A 20,966-nucleotide genomic window follows, 5' to 3' on the forward strand; every position below is an offset into this window, starting at 1 on the left:
GTTGATATGCCAACCTCTTAGAGTCAAAGCACCATCTTTCTAGTGGCGGAGATGAAGCAGAAAACAATTGATTCCAAGGCGATAGAGCAGGAGAGCGCAAGCCCATGGAGATTCAGGAGTAGTAGAGGGCAGAAGAAGGTGGAGTGGAGACGATGTACCAGAATGATTTATGATGCAGTATCCGACTACAGGAGGAAGGGATTCTGGTTTAAGCTCATGCTAGCTTGAAAAAGGAAGCCGGCGCCACCCAAAGCCAATTCAATGGTTTTCACGAAGATTGCATGGAGTCGGCAGCATATTGCCAACTCTGTATGTTTGCCTAGACAGTTCAACAATCCAACTGGAAGGAGCTATTTGTCTCCAGCTTACTATCAGTAGATTACGTATTTTTATCATCAACAGGTAAGGCATTCTTATCAAAAGTTAAAAAGTTTAGAAGACAAATGAATGAGGTTGAGAGTCTAGCTTTCGAGAAATATTCCTCGATGGACTATAGTAATCTAGAATAATAATGTTTAATAAAAATAAATAACATCAGTGATGTGTCTTCTGAAATGATGTATGAGCTGTTTGTCTTTATTCATGGTCTTTGATTAAATGCTACGAGTCCGCTATAAAAAGGGGTCAGATCTTTTTTTTTTTTTTCCCACCCTTTTTTCATTTTATTCTTTCTTTCTTACCCTTCCACTCTTTGTCTCATCTATCTTTTTTTTTTTTTTTTTTTTTTTAAAGCATTTATTACAATGTCTTCGACGCTCTCGATTGTCACACCTGTGGACTCATCAGTTTACAAAACCGTTCAGATTTCATCTGCAGAGCAAGTGCAAGCTGCGGTGGAACGTGCAGCAGCAGCACAAAAATCATGGAAAAAGGTGCCTTTGAAAGAACGTGTGGCGATTGCTCGCAAGTTCCTTGAGATATTTGGGACACGTAAGGATGAGTTGGCAAAGGAGCTGACAATGCAGATGGGTCGTCCTATTCGATTTACACCCGGAGAGATTAAAGGAACACAAGATCGTGGCAAGTACATGGTGGATGTAGCAGAGGAATCGCTCAAGGATGTTGAAATCCATGAAGAAGGATTGGAGGGTAAATTCAAGAGATTCATCCGAAAGGAACCTGTCGGTGTCGTCTTAATTATTGCTCGTAAGCTTTTTTTCTTTTTCTTTCCTCGTCCCTCCGTTCATAGATGACGGTGGAAATTGATGGTGAATGACGCTTTATTACGTTCGTTATTCAATCAAGGCTAATTTTCATGTTAAATTCCTTCTCTCTCAAATACGCATTTAAAAAATAAGCTTGGAATTATCCATACCTGTCATCTCTGAACGGTGTCCTCCCTTCGGTCATTGCTGGTAACTCGGTGATCTTAAAGCACTCATCTCAGACTCCTCTCTGTGGCGAGCGCTTTGCACAAGCCTGGAATGAGGCTGGTCTGCCTGCAGATGTCTTCCAGGTTTGTGCCAAATTTGTCTTTTTTTCGGCAAGATTCTTAGAAATCATGGATGTGAACACATGATTCAGCCCTTCGAGACTGGGAAAATAAAAATACGAATACGGTGCATGAGAAAGAGGATGCGTGGGTACGTGGGTGGGTGCGTTTGCGGGAGTAGGATCAAGGCATTGACTAAAAAAAAAAAAAAAAAAAAAAAAAAGCTAGAGGAGTGAAATATTGATAAAATTTCAACCGACTTACAAGCAAGGCTGAAACAATCGACATGGATCAATTGTGACAAAGACACTCGCTCACATTCCACTTCATTCCACTACACTCCATCCGTAAACAACTAACAAATATTCTTTTCCCTCTCACTCATGTATATCCCCATTCTAATGATTGGTGCGCGCTTTATCCTTGTAGTGTCTTCATATGTCTCATGCGGATACTGAGAGCCTGGTCGCCAATCCTTTGATCAATTATGTCAACTTTACCGGATCTGTCGATGGTGGCCACCAAATCCAGAAAGCTGCGAGCAAGAAATTCATTGGTAAAAAAAAAAAAAAAAAAAAAAATCTTTTACATGTACGAATAGCACGAACCCTCACATTTATACTCGCCCCCTTTCTCTTTAAAAAAAAAAAAAAAAAAAAAAAAAAAAAAAAAAAACTAATAGCGACGGGATTAGAACTTGGAGGAAAAGATCCCGCATATGTTCGTTCTGACTGCGATCTCAAGTATACGGTCGAAAACCTTGTTGACGGCTCATTCTTCAACAGTGGTCAATGCTGCTGCGCTATTGAGCGTATTTATGTCCATGCTGACATCTATGATCAATTCGTGGATCTATTTGTCAAGGAGACTAAGGTAAAAAAAAAACATTGCTGACTTGTATATCCATCTGCGCAATGATGTGTTTTCTTAAATTCATTATCCTTAAAAAATTGATCCAATAGAACTATCGCCTCGGAAATCCTCTGGATCCTGAGACTACTCTAGGTCCTATGGTGAAAGCCAAGGCGGCAGACTTTGTACGCGGACAGATTGCAGAGGCGGTCTCTCAAGGAGCAAAGACTCATATTGATGTCTCGTTGTTTCCGGACGACAAGTTTGGTACACCTTACATGGCTCCGCAGGTGCTGACAGAGGTGACTCATGAGATGCGAATCATGACTGAAGAGTCCTTTGGGCCCGTCATCGGCATCATGAAGGTTGCATCGGATGAAGAAGCCATTCAGCTGATGAATGATTCCGACTTTGGATTGTCAGCCTCTATCTGGACAAAGGATGCTGATGCCGCATTGAGGATTGGCGACCAAATCGAGACCGGTACTTGGTTCATGAACCGATGTGATTATCTGGACCCGGCCTTGGCTTGGGTGGGTGTTAAGGATTCGGGTCGTGGTTGCACCTTATCCAAGTTTGGATATGATCAAATCACTCGACTCAAGTCTTTCCACTTGAAGCTTGTTACCGCTTAAAGTTTTTTTTTTTTTTTTTTTTGAGTGTTATACAGCATTAAATATAAAAAAATATCTTTTGTTGTGATTATGTTTATATTTATTGTTGGTTTCTTAAATTTATCAAGCTATCTGATGCCATATTTAGACAAGACTAACATCCTTGGCCCAATGAACAGCATTGAGCACATTGAATGATCTGTTAGAGTAAACAGCTAGGATAAAAAAAAAAAAAGGGAGATCTTGTTTGTTGCCTCATATTTGGACTAGTGATGCTGAGGCATGGAATGCAGCTGCTGTTGTTGAGAATATGCCTGTTGTTGCTGCTGCTGCTGCTGCATCTGCTGCTGTTGTTGTTGCTGTTGTTGCTGGAGAATTTGCTGCTGCTGCATCTGCACAGCTTGGTATGGCAAAGGAGGCTGCTGTGGAATACCAGGCTGTTGTTGGTACACATGCTGTTGCTGAGCACTTGAAGAGATAGGTGCTTGGCCCTGCTGACCTTGTTGCGGCATCATCTGTCCATTCATCTGTGCTGCCTGCTGCTGCGCTGCTTGCGCTTGCTGTTGCTGTTGCTGCTGAATATTAGCGTATCCTCGGATATCATTAAAGTATACGTGGTTCAGTGCATCCTTGGCTGTGATTCTCCGTTGAGGCTGGTAGATCAGCATTTGCATTAGCAGATCCATGCCGAATGTGTCAATCATAGGTACTACAGACGAAAGAGGTTTGGGTGGATAGTAAGGGAAGTCCTTCTTATACTCTGACAACTTTGAAACTCCAGGCCAAGTCTCTTCTGTCGGTGTACCCATCACCTTGAAGATCTTCATCAATTCGTCAAGGTTATTGGATCCTGCAAACAATGGACGACCCAGATACATTTCCGCCATGATGCACCCCGCTGACCAAATGTCGATTGATGTCGAGTATGTCTTGGAGCCGAGAAGAACATCGGGCGCACTAGCAATGTTACAGGCAAACCATTATGAGTTAAAAAACAGTGTTTTCTCCTTTAAAAAAAAGAAGAAAAAAAAAAAGGCTAGTAATGTGCTTCAGTGCGCTTCATGCTGTGTACACACCCTGAACTCCTCCGCAGCATTCTAGTAACAAAATAGAAGAATGTGATATATGGAAAAGACCATTTCATCTCTTTTTTTTTTTTTTTTTTTTTTTTTTTTTTTTCTTTTTTTCTTTTTTTCTTTTTTTCGCTTTGGCGCACATTTTGGGGCTCGATCATTATTCAATCTATTTGGATCCAGAGGGGTGAATTCCGTCTCGCTCTCTTTTTCAGATATTCTTACAATGTTGTTTGTGAGTCCTGTTGTTATTGTCAAATCAGTTTGGTTCTGTCGTTGTTATTTTTATATTAGTGATCCGCCTCAATTTTTTTTTCCTCTTATTTTTTTGAGTCTTGTCATATGGCCAGTTGTATCGCATCAACAACATGAGATTTGGATTCCATTGTCTTTTTGCTTTCAAAGCAAAAATAGCAAAGTACCCATTCATCCCAGTCCTTTTTTGCGTATATCAAAGATGTGTGTTCTTCTTGGATGCATGTTTGTCTGACCTTCCTTCGCCTCTCCCTCCCCAAAAAAAAAAAGAATCTGCTTTGAAATAATACTGAGGCAGTATTTTTTATGTGATCAGAAGCACAGAGGCTGTAGGAAGAGGGGGGGCTGTTGAAACTACACATGTAAAATTAAATAGAATAATAACAACCCAACAAACAAGAATTTTTTTCGTCTACACATACCGATACCAAAGGGTGACCACTTCGTTAGAAAACGTGTTGACAGGAATGCCGAAAGCTCTTGCTAAACCAAAGTCACCCAACTTGAGTTCACCTTTACGATTGATCAACAGGTTCTGAGGCTTCAAGTCCCTATGAAGAACTCTGTTCTCATGACAGAAGGCCACACCCTTGAGTAGCTGATACATGAATGCTTTAATCACAATATGTCCAAGAGCGCCACGGTTTCCATGCTGGTCCATATATTTCTTCAAATCCTGGTCCATGTATTCAAAGACAAGGGTGAGCTTGTTTTCAGTATGGATGACATCATGCAATCGCACAATATTAGGATGGCGTAGTTCCTTCATCAATGAAATCTCACGAATCGCTGTTGATGGTGCACCTTCTTCTGAATCCAAGCGAATCTCTTTCAGAGCCACTGCGTCGCCATTAGACCGGTTCTTGCCCTTGTACACAGTTGCGTATGTACCCTCGCCGATCTTTTCAAGTGCTTGGTAACGTTCCATGTCAAATTCAAAGTTTGTTTTTTTTTTTTTTTTAGAGGGAAGGGACAAGACAAGCTAAAACGTATGGAAATAAATGTGTAAAAGAATGCGAAACAAAGAGAAAGTGACAGAAACGTGAGTGTTGAATGGTGATTTTGGGGTAAGGAAAAAATAAAAGAGAAGAAAGAGCTAGAAAAAAAGAGTCTGATACCTTTTGGATTGAATCGCCTCTTTCTCTCACACACACATACTAGAGTGTAGAACAAAGCTCCATGCTACTTGAACATCCCCATGTAACAAAAGGTGAGGGTCAATATGTGTTTAATATTTCTCTATTCATGTGCCCATCCATGTACAGCAGTACATCATCATAAATACATGAGATGGAAATGATAATTCAAGTTCTTCCGGAACATGCTTTCCCAAATAATCCATGCTATCGTTGCTTCTCATTTGAACAGAGAGAACAGCCTCCTCAGAAGTGAAATGAACTTGTCTGGTTTGGACAAGGTCAGTTGTCAGGCATTTTTACCCTGCTATCAATTCTTACTTCCTTCCAGGCTACGGAGCAAGGAAAGTTGCTACACAATGTAACTACGCAATTGCATACAAAGGACATCAAGACATCAAATAGCACTTTTTTTTTTACAGGAAATAAAAGCACAGACCGACATGCATTGCATGTTCAGGGATCAGTTCAGCCACCAAAGAATCGGATTTTTTTTTTATTTTTTATTGCATTCCAGTCAAAAAAAAAAAAAAAAAAAAAAAAAAAGTCTACAGTTTGGTGCCCATCCTAATGTGCCTTCGGACCTTCATCAGTCGATTCAATGCCTTGCCGTCCGTCTCTCCGTCTTTGACCTCTGTTTTAGCTTCCTGGAAGATTTGATTCAGAACTCGCTCCATCTCTTCTGTTGTTGCATCGTCACTGCTCCGTTGTTGTTGTTGTCGTTGCAAAAATTGATCTTGTTGTTGCTGTGTAGCTGCCAGAGATATCCCTTCTTGTCTCTCGACATCATGTCCAAAGGGTTGACTCTCAATATCATCCGCATATGTACCTTGTTGTAACAAGTACTGAACAATATCCTGTCGCTCACTCGGAAGATTTTGGATCATTTGTAATGTAGTGAATAATGACCGTGTCTGTGGACCGAGAGTTTCTTCACTATAGATAAACTGTCTCCGATCATATTGATGTTTAGTGATCCCCTCAGACTCGATCTGATCCACAAAATCGGAATAGGACGTAGACTCTAAAAATGTCAAGACATCACTTCCATCCATACGCTGTTGATGTTGGATATCATTTGACAGAATGAATTCTCTTGTGCCATTCAAGGTCGGGTGGTAGGGTAGTGATTGTTGTTGTTGGTAAAATGATTGTTGCTGGCATGACTGAAATGGCGGCCACGCTCTCTCCAGGGTCGAAGTATGTAATGCCGGCGTCGTCTCGGTTGTGATAGTCGAGGGGCTGGAAGTCGACTTTAGATAGTCGAGAAATACTGCATGGTTTGAAGGGGTAAGGTTCATGGGCTGTGAAAAATGGGTTTGATAGACAGACTCAAACATTTGATCCATCTCAGGCGATGACAATAAGGAAGATTGTTGATGCAGCTGCGGTTGTAGCTGATGTGATTCTGGTAGTTGAGAATATGACAGGGATGAGGTTTCGAATGAAGATATAGATGGCGGCTTGTAAGGCTCATTGTCTATCATGTCGGAATCTGCTGACGCCAAAAAGCTATCCCAGTTCATCATGGCCTCTTCAGCTCCTGTTTGTTGGGATGTTGAAGATGATAATCCTGATCCGGCCGTTGTTCTAAATCCTGAGGCATTGCTAGCGCTACTACTACCAGCTGATGTACTACTTGTGTTTGCTAATGTCTCCAGTGCGTTAGCTGTATGTTGGAAAGTTCTTGAGGCAGCAGAGGAACTTGTTGCTTTTGAGCCGGAGGAACTCATGGAAGAAGTACCACTGGATGCAAATGACCCTATTCCAGAGGTGTGGTGTTGTCTCAAAACATCAGTCCGCCTTGGATCAAAAGTCGAAGCAACAGTCTTGGCAGATGCAGCAATTGACTCTATAAGGCCGGTCTCAGATATCGCTCCAGCTCCAGCCTCGATCCCAGCTCCAGACACAGTTTCTGTTCCTGAATTGGATAGATCTTTGCCTTTGCCTTTCCCAATTGTTCTAGAAGCTGGATGGGCACCGTACACTTGTTCATTATTACTGCTGTTGCTCTGAGCCGATTGTCTAGAAGCATCCATCCTGGTACTGAATGCTTCCTAGTCACTATTATTATTTTTAACCTTCGCTCTTGTGTAGGGCTGTGTATGAGGATTACAACCGACAATGAATGATTTTGTTAGTATTTATTTTGCAAGCTAAAAAGTCGAAACGAGAGCCATGCGCGATGTAAGTTGGCGATGAACATGAATCGGTCATCATTTACCTACACAAACAAAAAAACGATGCGGCAGTGCGAAATGAGATTTCGGGACAAAGACGAAAAGTGAGCGGAATAAGGCTCAAAGCTGGCTCTGGGATCATTGACACACATGGCTCATTCACGTGTAAATAAGTGAACAAGCAATTTTTCGTTCATTTTTAAAGGCTTTAGAGATCTTTCCCCATGTCTGTCATGTCTCTCAGCAGCGAGAGCAGGAATAGGCCCACAAGTACACTTTACACCTTAGGATAAAAATAGTCATCCATATCAGTAAAGAAACGCGTAAATCGTGCAATAGTGCTCAATCTGCCACCTTGCCAATCTATTTCTTAACGGGCTTAGATGAGATGTAAGGATTCCGGTGGCAAAAAAGAGATTAGAAGCCGCTCTTTAGTAAGCAAAAGAATGTACAGCATAGATGAGAAAAAGGACATTTATTTGGCCTTGGGGTTCTCCCCCATCTTGCTTGTTGTCGTTCGTTGTCATTCACGAGACTAGGAAAGATCGCATTCATGTCTTTATATCCCTCAAACGCACAAGCCGCTCCCACCCTGCATTTATCATCTTTGTTACTGGCTGAATCTTTTTTTTTTTTTTTTTTTTTTTTTTTTTTGTTGAATGTCTGGACCCAATCAACTCTGCGGTACTCTCTATTTTATTTTACATGAACAAATAGCAGAAAAGGATTCTCCGGTAACGTGTGTTTTCTTTTCCTTGACGCGTTTATCTTGAATGCAATGCAATGCAGAACCCAAAAAAAAAAGGAAATAGCTAGTTAGACGCAAGCGCAAGCGTAAAATATACACTGGAACATGTAAAAAAAAAAATTGAAACATGACGCATGAACAGGAGGAAGAAACCTTACGAGTTGAAAAATTAGGCCCCACCCGTGAAGATCACGCGGATGGGAGAAGTCGTCATTCCATGAAGCTCCGACTTTTGCTTTTTATACTTTTCCACATCTTCCAGGCTTTGTAAAAGAGAAAGCCCGTTTCGAATAGCCTTGGGATAATTGTTTCTTCCTTGCGACAAAAAAAGAAAGATAAATTTGTAAAAATAAAGAGCCGGGGAGAGCCAGAGAGAACAACCGGTTTACAAAGCAGAGAAAATATTTGCGGCGACTGCATCTAGTTGAAATTAAGAGTCTTTTCACTCCAGTCTATAACCTATTGTCTTTTTCTTTTTTTGAACCTTGGCGATTTACTCTTGATAGCCACAATAACTCTTTTTCCCGACATGAATTTTTCTGATAGATCACGGCAATTTTTTTTTTTTACTTTTTTATTTGAATATGCCAAGATGAAGAATAAATTCCATAAAAAGAAAAGTGCCAAGCATAAACTTTTTTTTTTTTTTTTTTTTTTTAATATTCGGGTTGTTGCGATTGGATGTAAACCAGGTAGCCAAGACTTTGAGGTTCCATTTCCTCCGACTCTTACTCCATTCTTGCCAGCACAGAATCATAGAAAGTAAGGAGAAGAGAGCCACATGTCATGTTAAGATGAATTGAACGTGGCCTATTCAGATGTTAATACAGCCCGCAGGGTCAAAATGAGTAAAACGAGGCTCAATCCAAAGCCCACAAAAAAAAAAAAAAAAAAAAAAAAGGCTAGGAGTATTACAAGACATGGAAACGGAGACGGAGACGGAGACAAAGGCAGAGAGAGAACATTGGCCCATGCAATAGCATCTTGCTACTTTTCTTTATGATTTACAAGAAGGGAAGAAGGGGTTACTTTCTTACCATCTATCTGCAGGCGCCAAACAACAAATCCGCCGTGGTGGCAAACACAAGTGGCAATAGCGCAGCTTGGAGGGGAAAATCATCAACAAAAAAAAAAGAGAAAAGAAAAAAAAAAAAAGAGCGCGAGAGAGTAAATGAGCATGCGGTTTGCGCAGAGAGGGACTTGGTGGCAAACCAGAGACAATTTATTAATATCAACATGTGGGTATATGTGGTATTACAAGTCAATACTCAATAAAACTACATTTTATATTTTACAGATACTAGACAAATATGACATGAGATGGATATACCAAACACCTCTACACTGATTTATCCTCATTTTCTAGTCTAGGAAGGTCATGGAAGAGGCGCAGACTTTGGAAAGCGCAGAATTAATAATGAATCGTCATCTTTCTAACGGTTTTTATTTTAGTTTTCGCCAGCCCCGGGCGGGCACGGTTTCTGACACAAAGTTGAGGGCGCGCAGCGAGGTGAGACCTCGGTCTCTGCATCTGCTCATCTGCTGTGCCACATCAAAGATTGATTAATGTGGGTGGCAGTCAGAGAAACAAAAAGAGAGAGATGAGTAAAAGAAATCACGGTTGCAGGTGCAAGTACACAGAACAGACACATCATTGACTAACACAAGTTCAGTACAGAAGAGGAGCGTGCGTGGGTGGTAACTGGAGAAGTTGGAGCTGTACACAAAGTGAGTTTGCAGAGTGATGAGTCGACTGACTACTGGACTACTGGATGAACCTTAAAAAAAAACTTTCATCACTTGCGAAAAGTTTTTTTGACTGCGGGGGGGAAAGAGAGCCAGCGGTGCCTTAACTGCTTACTGCACAAAAGAAAAAAAAAAAAAAAATAAATGACCAAAAGCGAACGACACACATGCAACAGCCCCCCCCATCCCAGAGGAAAGGAAGGGGGGGGGGTGGAAAAAAAGAGAGCATACGCACATCATATACACCTGCCTTTGCAAACAATAGTGCTCCGATGGACCTAAAAAGGCCGAGACAGGGGATCGTTTTCTTTTCTTCTTCTTTTCAGCTGTCCATCAAAGACATTTCGGTTTCTTACTTTTCCCTCAACCTCCGCCCCTTCCTTTCTCAATTCGAACAAGAAAAAGAAATCTAAACTGCCTTTGATCTGCAATTCACTCCCCCCCCCGACTCCACTCTTCGCTCTCTTTCAATCTCCTTCACTCTCCATCACTCTTTCTCATCACAAACACATTCTTCATTCTTTGGTATTCGCCTAGAAGAACCTCTCCTCTCCTTATTTTCACTTTTTTTTTTTTTTTTTTTTTTTTTTTCCTTTCTTTTTCTTTTCTTCAGCCAATATGCTCATTCGCTTCTTCATCGCCAAGAGTGCAAAGAGAATTTAATCGACCTTTTTTTTTTTTAAAAAAAAAAACACACACACTTTTTTTTTTCACCAAAAAAAAAAAAAAAAAAAAAAAAAAATAAGACAAGATTCTCGTTGAACTTGCACCCTCTTGGCTATCCTTCTATCCTTCTATCCTTGTCTTTTTTTGTTATTAAACCTGTTTACTACAAACAAAAAAAAGGTAAGAATCTTAAAAAAAATTGGGGTTCTATGAAAAAAAATGTATTGCAGCAAACAGGTACAAAAAAAATTTATCAGTCCAAAAAAAGTGTGATGACGCAGCATGAACAAAAAAAGATATCTCAGATGAGAAAGTGTACATTTGATGCGCGTTGCGTCTAGATTTTTATTTTTCAGTGGTAAAATGCACGAGTCGTTATCATGCAAAAAAAAATCTAGAGACTGCAGAAATACAACATTGGGTCAGACTACATTACAGGCAAAAAAAAAAAAAAAAAAAAAAAAAGTAGTGTATGCAGCACAGTGCGGTGTAAGGGGGAAAGGGATAAGATGGAGATCAAAGAAAAAAAGAGAGAGCAAAAGATGAATGAGCGCGACGATCGGTAATGATCAATTGTCAACAACAACAAATACAAAAATGGGATGCTGTTTCTTTCGGCATAATTGCCTGACTTGGGAAGAAGTGAGGGGGTGAGCATGGTCAGGTCATTGAGGGCGATTGTAGCCTCTATAACAGGTAATTACACATCAAGCTGGGAAGGGAAAAAAAAAAAAAAAAAAAAAGCATGGTCATATGACCTGTCATTTTTTTGGTGTTTCCGAGATTGAGGAATTATAACAGGTCAACAGAAGGGAAAAGCCAAAAGATGCCAGGATTCTTTTTTTAAAAAAAGAAAAAGAAAAAGAAAAAAAAAAAAAAAAAAAAAAAAAAAGGATGCGATTGTCGCCGTCGTTTGTAATGCCAAGAGTGCCAAGTGGGAGAAGGAAGGAAATATGGGATATTATGGAGTGATGGAGTAGATTGGATTGCATTAGTCAGGAATGGCTTACTCATGGTTTGCTTACTACACAATCGAAGAAAGGGAAAACAACAAAGAAAAGTCAGTGCAGTGGAGATTTGGCTGGGATATGTTGTTTAGGCAGGACTGGGATTGGAAATTGTGATGGAAAGGATGTACAAAATGCAAGTAAGACATGGGAAAGATGGGAGTTTCTATCTCTTCCGGTCAACTGAGATCAATGTTTGTTCTGGATGGAGTGAATGGAAGGATTTTGACTTTTGGATGATATGCCCTTTGGCTTGTTTGACTGGCGGGGTTTCATTCGCCGGATTTAGTTACTCATTATTGTGCGATCGATCCGGAAATGCTCTTTTTTCTCTTTTTTGTGCACATTCCAAATAAATCTCTCTCTCTTTTCCAATCTCTTTTCTCTTATTTTGTCTCTTCTAGCTAGAAAGAGTTACTCTCTCTTTTCCTTTATTGCCTAATCCGCTCTACATTCAAATCCCACTTCTCTTGTACTAATTCTTTCCTCTCTCTTCTTCCTCTTCCTCTTTCTCTTTCTCTTTCTCTTTCTCCTTAGCTTGTCACCTCGCTTTCTTTTTTTAATCAGCTTCCCTTTCCTTTTCTTTTCTTTTACCTTTCTTCTTCTTCTTCTTTACTCACTCCCCTTTTATTGCTTTCTAGACCTTCCTTCGCTTTTAGCAAAGCATTCTCTCTTCCCCTTTTTTTTTTTTTTTTTTTTTTTTTCTTTTTCTTTTTCTTTTTTTCCTTTTAAAATACATCACAGTACAACAATGCTTTGCCCACTTTTGAACCAGCAATCCTTTTGTGTTGCAGCCAACAGTCCTGCTGCTGCTGCCGCTGTTGCTGCTGCCGCTACTGCCACTACAAAACAACTCTCCCATCAATACATTCCTACAACCTCTCACACCCTTTCCTCTTCCGCCTTGTACAGTATTCCTCTTCCTCCGCAGCCCTTTATGCCCTCGACCCTCGATTCCTTCTCAACCTCCTCCACCCCTCCCTGTTCTTTACCCACCATCCCTCTTCGTTCCTCTTCTTGGCATCAAATCAACAACTCTAATAGTGCTACCAATGCTACTGCCACTACCTCTACTGCTACTGCTACGACCAACACTACTCCAAAGCAATCCTTGATCCTCGATTCCTTGACTGCCAGCAAAGTCAGCATGGTAGAGAACCTTGTCGGTAAGTGTTTTCAATTTAATCCAGTTTAATTTTTTCTTAATTTGGATTTTCATATCCCGCTTTTTTTTTTTTTTTTTTTTTTTTTTTTTTTTCCTAATAATCTGGTTTTTCTTTTTTTCCTTTTTTTCTTTTTTATCCCGAGCAGACACAGCTGCATTAATCATTGAATCCATCTGGCCCAGCCCCTCCGGTGCACAGTACTCTGCAAAAGCTCCTGTCATTCCCCTTCACATCTTTGTCAAAGAGACTCTTCGACGCTCCCGCACCACCCTTTCTACCCTCCAACTTGCCCTCTATTACATCTACAAAGTCCGCAATCAAGTCTTGGCTGCCCAGGAAAAGATTCGTCAGGATCAGATCCAGCATCTTCAGCAGCGCGCTCTTCTTCAGCAACAGCCTCTCTCACCTAATGGCTCCACTGACGCGTTTTCGGAAGAAGAGTTTAAGCAGCGTGACTACTTCAACACCATCTCTCTCCATCCACATCACGTAGCCAAAAATACCCCTCCATTAACTCCTCCTGGCACCAACAACACCCCTGCCTCACTTTCGCCCCTTTCCCTCTCCACTTCCACTCCCACCTCCCCTATCCTTGCAAAGTCAGAGCCCGTTGGATGTGGCCGTCGCATGTTCCTTGCAGCCTTGATCCTCGCATCAAAGTTCCAACAAGATCGCACCTACTCTAACAAGGCCTGGTCAAAGATTTCAGGTCTTCCCGTTTCCGAGATCAACCTGAACGAAATCACCTTCTTGACTTTGATCGATTACCGTCTCTTTGTCTCTCAGTCTGTCTTTCAAAAGTGGGTCACCATCCTCACCGAGAAGGGCAGAGTCCGTGACAGACCTGTGTTGAGCAGAAGTTCCAGCTTGCTTAGCTCGGATTCTCATCAGCCTACCAGACGCAACTCGATCCAGTACTGCAACAATGCCCTTCCCTCCCGTATGACATGTGTCACCGCCTCTTCTTTGGAAGATCAGCTTCAGAAACAGCAGCAGATTCAACAGATTCAACAGATTCAGCAACTGCAGCAGCAGTCCATGTCTATCCCTCCACAGACCATGACTCCCTCAAACCTCCCCTCGTTTGCTTTGCTTGTTGGTGATCACAACAAGCAGGCATCTGCACCCCTTGAGCACGGATCCTCTTTCCAGTTCGACTTTACTGCCCCGGGTGCCCATGCCAAGCTGAGCATGGATGCCATCAATACTATGGCCAAAGACGTCAGCGGTCTTATCCAACCCGAGTCAGCTCCAAGACAACAGCAAGGTATGGGATCTTATTTGACTCACCGATGGGTCCAGGCCCAGCGCCGTGAGTTCCTTCGATCCCGTATGCAGGCTATGGGCTATACCTTTACGGAGTCGCCCCGCGCATCTCCTCAAGCTTTCTCGCAGCCATTGCCTCCTGGTTTTGAGCCACAGCAACAGAACCAGAATTGCATGATTGTGAACCACTTTCAGAATAACATCATCACTTACTCGCAATCGAGGGTCCTCAGTCGCGATAAGATGCTGCAGCGTTTGGAAACCAAGCCCCAGGATCCTCTTCTTTCGCCTGCCCCTTCCGTTTCGCCCAATGCTCATGCTGGCTCCAAACGTCGTGCGAGTGATATGGAGCCCTTGTCAGAGCAGGTTACTGCTGACTCTCTGGAGATGCGCAGTCGAACTCGCAGACGTTTGAGCGTTTCATTTTTGGTTGATTGCTAGATGTCCTCCTTCCATCTTTTTTACTTTTGCTCTCTTTCTCTTTCTTTTCTGTGCCTTGTAATTTTTTTTTTTTTTTTTTTTCTGTAGATTATGCTACTCATTCACAACTAATGCGTCCATTACTCCCCCCAAAAAGAAACTGTATTTTTACTCTGTAGTCTCAACTTTTTTTTTTTTTTTTTTTTTTGCTCTTTTCCTTTTGCGTAGTTTTTTTTTGTTGAATAACATACGACAAAAAAGATTGAGAAAGTAGGAAAAAAAAAAAACAAAAAATAAAATAAAATAAAACAAACAAGAAAGAAGTGCTCTTTTTTGTTCATTTGACAAAAAAAAGTGCCGAGCTCATTTTCATTTTTTTTTTTTTTTTTTACTTGCCAGTATCCAGTATCTTGTTTATTGTCAAATGTTATTTCGATCGCTCGTTTTACAGGCTGGAGGAGTTGAAAATGTATATTTTTGTAAGGCTCGCTCCCATGGTTCCTGATAGGCCATAATAAGTAGCATCATTATTGGTAATTTTTTTTGCTCGCGTGAGCGAACTACGCACTAGCACCTCCTATTAATTCAAGTGACTCTTGAGAAAAAGACGCGTGTGTAACAGAAAGAGAAAGGCTTGGATTGGCTGAGTAATAAAAAAAGGGCCAAACAGCAAAATCCGAATGATAAACGGTGAAAACCCCCTGCTCTCCAAACAATTTTCTGGCTTATAAAAGCATCTTCTTGCGCAAAAGAGCAAGAAAGGGGAAGAGGAGACAGTAGTCGATCAAATTTATTCAAAGTTATTCAACACACTGCTAGGGATAAGGGAGAAGATTGGGCAACCGCTTTACACTGCAGAATCGCTTTGACATAACATTGAGCTTTCACTTTTTTTCTTTTTCTTTTTTTTTTTTTTTTTTTTACTAATGACATTCGAAAGTAGGGAATGTTTGAAGAGTAAAACAAGGGGGCGAGTCGATTGCTTGGTTTCTTACTCTCCATCATCCCTACCCCTGTCTCTCAGAGAGTTCTAATAAAAGATTCCATCGCTCAACAAAAAAAAAAAAGAAAAAAAGAAAGGATATTGCACAAAGCCTTTTTTATTTTTTTATTTTTTTTTTTTTTTTACAATCTACTATCCAAAGCAGCAGCAGGAATTCCAGCTCTGACAACGATACGTCCATCAAAGGCTTCTTTGAGGACCTCCCAGATCGTAGACGCGTACACAAACTCAATCTCTTCCCGCACATTCGCTGGTACATCAGCCGTCACGTCCTTCTGATTCCGGAGAGGCATTATAATCTTGCGTACACCTGCTCGATGGGCTGCAATCACCTTTTCTTTAATTCCTCCAACTGGCATTACCAATCCTCTTAACGTGAACTCGCCTGTCATGGCCGTCGTCGCCGGAAAGGTTTGATTTGAAAACATAGAGACTAGTGCACACACCATTGCTATTCCTGCAGATGGTCCATCCTATTGGCATTATCAGTTATCAGTAAGAAGAAAGTTTGAAAATAAAATTAAGGACGACTGTATACTTTTCGATTCCAATTTCTGATTTCAATAGCGTATACTGCCTGTTTGCTTTACCTTAGGTGTACCACCACTAGGCATATGGATGTGAACATCTACCCTCTCCATAATGTTTTGTCCGGGACTGTTGGACAAATTGATCTCATAGCCATGGCTCTTGACCCAGCTCAGCGCAATATGCGCACTTTCCTTAATGACATCTCCCAGACTACCTGTCAATTGCAAAGAGCCCTTTCCTGGCATCTGTGAGGCCTCAATGAACAAGATGCCCCCTCCAACCCCATTATAGGCCATACCAGTAACCACACCTGGGGTTGGTGTGCGCTCCGTCACTTCATTCGTGTACTTTTCCTGGCCCAGAATTTCTTCAACATCTGCAGCAGTCACCAGAGGCTGATACTCTACGACTGTTGATGCTGTTGTTGGTGTGCCTTCACTCTTGGATAGTCGCTCCTGTGCTTCTGCAAACTCCACTGCTTTGGCCCTTACAACCGCTCCAACTTCTCGTTCCAATTGTCGGACACCACTCTCCCGTGTGTACCCAGTTGCGACCTTAAGTAATGCCTCCTGTGTGACCTTGATATCTCCTTCACTCAATCCATGAAGTCGGACCTGTTTCGGTAAAAGATGATTGGTTGCAATAGCCAACTTTTCTGCATAGGTATAACCGGGGATGGTGATCAATTCCATTCGATCCAATAGAGGCGCTGGGATCGTATCAATTGAATTAGCGGTCGCAATAAAGAGGACTTTGGAGAGATCAAATGGCACATTGAGGTAATGATCGGTCTATATCCGTATATATAAAGTATAAAGCACGGAATCAGTACAAAATTGAAAGTAAAAAGGAAAAATACCTACCCTTTTAGCTTTTTTTTTTTTTTTTTTTTTTTTTTTTTTCTTACAAAGGTACTGTTCTGCTCAGGATCAAGGACTTCTAAGAAGGCCGCAGATGGATCACCATGATGACCTCTAGCGCCGACTTTGTCGATTTCATCTAAATATTATTATTGTTAAAAAAAGGGATTAGTTACTGACAATTGATGAAAACCATCTCCATAAAGCCTATTTTTCTTGTTCTTTGACATTTAGATCTTTTCGCGTCTACCGAGTAGGAACACAGGGTTGTTAACTTCGCACTTCTTTAGTCCATGAATAATAAGGCCTGGGAGAGCACCCACATAGGTTCGACGATGACCCCGAATCTCGGACTCATCCCAGACGCCTCCCAATGAGATCCGATGGAACTTTCTACCCATCGCTGTAGCGATTGATCGGCCCAGTGATGTTTTTCCGACCTGATAAAGAAAACAACAAATTAGTTTGCAATGTTTTCAAGCACATGAAGAAGAAAGGCGAGAAGCAGTGATAATAGCAATAGTAATAATAATAATAGTTATAATGAGAGTAATGAAAACTTACACCAGGCGCTCCTACAAGACAGAGGATAGGTCCCTTCACATCGCCTTTCATTTGCTGTAACTTTGTGACGGCCAGGTATTCCAAAATCCTACGTTTGACTTTATCCAATCCATAATGATCATCATTCAGCTGTTTCCGTGCTCGTTCTACGTCCAAGAGATCCTCAGTGGCCTTATTCCAGGGCAAATCACCTAACCAATCCAAGTAATTACGAATCACCGAGTACTCTGAAGAAGCAGGCTGCATTTTCTTCAGTCGCTTCAACTCTCTGTCTGCAGCCTTTTGGACCTCTGAAGGCAAGTGGGCTGCATTCAATCGATTCTCAATAATTGTCAACTCATCCTCTTCCGCTCCATCCTTCTCACCCAGTTCTTCCTTGATCGCTGCCATCTGTTGGCGAAGGTAAAACTCGCGCTGCTTCTTGTTCAACTTGCCTTCCACATTGTCGTGCACCTTTTGAGATATTTTCAATACCTATGTAATCAGTTTGGTCAAAAACAACGATAGCAATGGTAGCAATGTATAAAATAAGCACGGGTTTAAATGGCGACAAAATAAGAGAAGCAATTCAATACAAAAAAAAAAAAAAAAAAAAAAAAAAAACTTCATGTTTTACATGAATCTGACGAGTGAGTAGTTCGACTGCCTTTGGGATGCGCTGTTTGAGATCAACGGCATCCAAGATCATGATCTTTTCGTCACGTGTACTCTCGATGGTACTGATCAACAGGTCCACGACCTGGCCTGGGATCACGCCAGCATTCTCCAGAAACTTTTGTAGCTGTGTCAAAACTGGGGCAGGCAGCTTAAGATCTTGTAGCAAGGAGATAAACTCCTTGGAGATTGAACGGAGGATTGTGATCTGATCTTGCAGCTCTTGATCGTTCTTGTCCACAGCTTTGTCTAATAATGGTGTCACATCTGCCTCAAAATAAGGCGACTGTACCAAGATCTTGTTTAAGCGCAAACGCGCTAGACCTTTTTTTTTTTTTTTTTTTTTTTTTTTTAAAAAAAAAAAGCGATAGTGTAAAAGAGAAAGTTATTACATGCTGTACTTCCACGGTGTTGCTCCCTTCTCGCAATGCGCATAGTTTATTTGATGTTCCAATTATCTTTGCCCTTCCTTTCTCATCTCTCTTCTTTCTCTTCCCTCACCCTTACTTCTTTCTTCCCCAGCCTAGGCGAACAAGAACCTCATGATCATTTACACCTTGAATTTTTATTTTTTTTATGGTTACCTTCAAGTATAACGGAAAATCCTCCTACAGCTCGCTCCAAACGTATTACCCGAGCTGCCACACCAGTCGTGTGGACGTCGGCTGGATTCAATACTGAACTGGAGTTACGATGAGTAGAGCTATTGCTTTGACTGTTGCCCCCGCTAGCGCTATTGCTTTTAGGTCGCATAAAAGGGACAACCTGTCCAGCGTTGCTTCCGATAGCCATATCATCGGTGAATCCACCATGTTGACCGTTAGTATTGGTATCTGTTTTGGATCTTTCAGAGCCTTCTTTAGTTGCTGTTTCTGCTCCTGTTGCTGCTACTACTGATGGTATCTTTTTCTCGGACGTCTGATGAATAGGAAAGACACCAATGATGCACTTGTTGAGCTCCTTGCTGTCATAGGTCCGGAGGATTTTTTCGAACAGCGGGATAGAATCACGTCTTGATATTTGAAGACGGGTGACCACTCCAGGAAGTAGCACTCGATCCTGCAGCGGTAACAACGGTACCGTGCGTGGAATAGGGATCGATGGAGTTGTACGAAGCATTTTTTTTATGACCTTTTTACTTCTTTTTTTTTTTTTTTTTTTTTTTGCTGTGCAGTTTTTATTCGGTGTCGGAGTGGGAATACGAGCAAAGCCCAAAAGAGTATAAAAAAGAATCAAGCAGTGGAGTTGAGAATGAACAGATGAAGACAATGGAAGAAAAAAAAAAAAAAAAAAAAAAAAAAAAAAGGTGTTTTTGTGTGTTTGTGTATGTAGAAGAGAAAGATGATGCTCTTTCTCTCCACACACAATGCAAGGGAAATGGGGTTGTATCCGTACTTTTGATCCAATCGTGTCAATGTGGATTAGTTTTTGATTTGAACAATCACATGCCACAGTATCCGAACTCCAAACTCCTGTTACATACTCTCTCACTGTCCAAAAAAACGGGTCCAGTATGGTGCCAGAGACAAAAAAAAAATTGAGACACCAGGATAAAGATGTATGATTTGTGGAGCATTTGTTGCAAATCGATTATGCTGTTATACTAACGTTTTTGGTCTATCCGGCTGTTCTCAAAGAAGGTGTTGTTGTTGACGAACTCAAACGTGATCAAGAGGACTAACACAGATGGAAAAGCACCAGAGCTCAGTTCCTTGGTCTAGATTCTATACTGTACATTTATCAACAGTTCAAGATACATGTCTTTTTTTTTTTGTAATAGATCTACCATCTATCATTCGAGAGCATACGTTCTAGATACTTGCAACTCCAAGTGGCAAGCCCGAAAAAAAAAAAAAAAAAAAAAAAAAGAGAAAGCTCTTCATCTTGTCATCATCGGTTTGTCGCCAAAATGATCGCGAAAGACCAGCAACGATATTATCGAAGAAGTTTGTGTTCGAACTACAAATACTTCTGCAAGCAATGACAGCTTGTCATGCCATGTGAATTTGCAAGACATTCGAGATGTGTTTTCAGGTGCGCAGCGATTCAAGTTGGATGGACGTCCCATCCCATTCCTTATAGATTCTAATGACAGCAGATATATTTATTGTTTTATATGTTATGCATGGTGTCTATTCAATTGCTCCAGAAAGGAAGAAATAAAGAATCTTTTCGAAATGTCTTCTTACATTCTATCCTGACAAGGTTCTGGAAGTCATTATAGAAGTATCGCAGTCCTGCGACAGCAACGCCGTCATTATCCTGCCCACCTTGAGCAAGTCGCGGGATCCTCTTTTAGCATTCTCAAACTTGGTTCAATCTTTCAATTTTTTTCTTATTATTCACAATAACGCACAAAACCAGGACATTTGCTCTAGCCTTGAGGAGATTAAGGAGTTGCTGTTAGTGGCCAAAGAGAAGGACGACAAAATGCTTAAATTGCAAATGGAAGCTAAGGAGAAGGATGACAAAATGCTTAAACTGCAATTAGAGGCTAGGGAGAAGCATGGGATGATCATTGGTCTGCAACATCAAGCACTCGACAGACTTGCCATCCTTCAACAGAAAGCTGATGCTATCCTTGTCCAGACTTTTGAGCTACATGAATGTCCAATCCCTCGACTATTTATAATTTTGCCTGTCAACCGTGCCAAGTGGGATCCGATGAATGTCTTGAGGAACAAGTTCCGCCTTCATTTCCTATATGAATGTGGGATCACTCCGTAAAGGTGAGCAGGAGCAGTCAGAATCAAATCCATATTGCCAAGCATGACGGATATGAAGTCCAGAATA

General features: G+C 41.2%; 6 protein-coding genes across 6 annotated transcripts; 2 read left to right on the forward strand and 4 right to left on the reverse strand.

Moving 5' to 3' along the window:
* The first annotated feature begins 718 nt into the window (after positions 1–718).
* BCR41DRAFT_389847 (aldehyde dehydrogenase) lies at positions 719–2,940 on the forward strand. The gene is made up of 5 exons (XM_022028169.1): positions 719–1,146; positions 1,299–1,456; positions 1,862–1,988; positions 2,115–2,305; positions 2,395–2,940. The coding sequence occupies exons 1-5, from the start codon at positions 744–746 to the stop codon at positions 2,917–2,919; spliced, it is 1,404 nt and encodes a 467-aa protein (XP_021876654.1). The 5' UTR covers positions 719–743; the 3' UTR covers positions 2,920–2,940.
* A 172-nt stretch (positions 2,941–3,112) lies between these two features.
* Positions 3,113–5,380, reverse strand: BCR41DRAFT_362380 (kinase-like domain-containing protein). Its single transcript, XM_022025723.1, has 2 exons — positions 4,649–5,380; positions 3,113–3,855 (listed from the first exon to the last, which is right to left on the reverse strand). The coding sequence occupies exons 1-2, from the start codon at positions 5,152–5,154 to the stop codon at positions 3,165–3,167; spliced, it is 1,197 nt and encodes a 398-aa protein (XP_021876655.1). The 5' UTR covers positions 5,155–5,380; the 3' UTR covers positions 3,113–3,164.
* A 528-nt stretch (positions 5,381–5,908) lies between these two features.
* BCR41DRAFT_425785 (hypothetical protein) lies at positions 5,909–7,697 on the reverse strand (the record flags this gene model as incomplete). The annotated part of the gene is made up of 2 exons (XM_022030627.1): positions 7,591–7,697; positions 5,909–7,461 (listed from the first exon to the last, which is right to left on the reverse strand). Exon 2 carries the CDS (start codon positions 7,399–7,401, stop codon positions 5,911–5,913), a length of 1,491 nt encoding a protein of 496 aa, XP_021876656.1. The 5' UTR covers positions 7,402–7,461; positions 7,591–7,697.
* A 3,095-nt stretch (positions 7,698–10,792) lies between these two features.
* Positions 10,793–11,131, reverse strand: BCR41DRAFT_362383 (hypothetical protein). Its single transcript, XM_022025724.1, has one exon. It carries the CDS (start codon positions 10,984–10,986, stop codon positions 10,831–10,833), a length of 156 nt encoding a protein of 51 aa, XP_021876657.1. The 5' UTR covers positions 10,987–11,131; the 3' UTR covers positions 10,793–10,830.
* A 2,335-nt stretch (positions 11,132–13,466) lies between these two features.
* Positions 13,467–13,694, forward strand: BCR41DRAFT_295273 (hypothetical protein; the record flags this gene model as incomplete). Its single annotated transcript, XM_022020413.1, has 1 exon — positions 13,467–13,694. A coding segment is annotated over one exon (228 nt), but the record flags the coding sequence as incomplete, so codon positions are not given.
* Positions 13,695–15,686: 1,992 nt separating this feature from the next.
* On the reverse strand, positions 15,687–19,331 carry BCR41DRAFT_382172 (Lon protease C-terminal proteolytic domain-domain-containing protein; the record flags this gene model as incomplete). The annotated part of the gene is made up of 7 exons (XM_022027345.1): positions 18,758–19,331; positions 18,136–18,497; positions 17,520–17,993; positions 17,206–17,395; positions 17,003–17,094; positions 16,155–16,886; positions 15,687–16,037 (listed from the first exon to the last, which is right to left on the reverse strand). Exons 1-7 carry the CDS (start codon positions 19,290–19,292, stop codon positions 15,687–15,689), a joined length of 2,736 nt encoding a protein of 911 aa, XP_021876659.1. The 5' UTR covers positions 19,293–19,331.
* Between the last annotated feature and the right edge of the window lie 1,635 nt (positions 19,332–20,966).

This window comes from Lobosporangium transversale (genome assembly GCF_002105155.1).
Source record: "Lobosporangium transversale strain NRRL 3116 chromosome Unknown BCR41scaffold_55, whole genome shotgun sequence".
Lineage (NCBI taxonomy): Eukaryota > Fungi > Mortierellomycota > Mortierellomycetes > Mortierellales > Mortierellaceae > Lobosporangium > Lobosporangium transversale.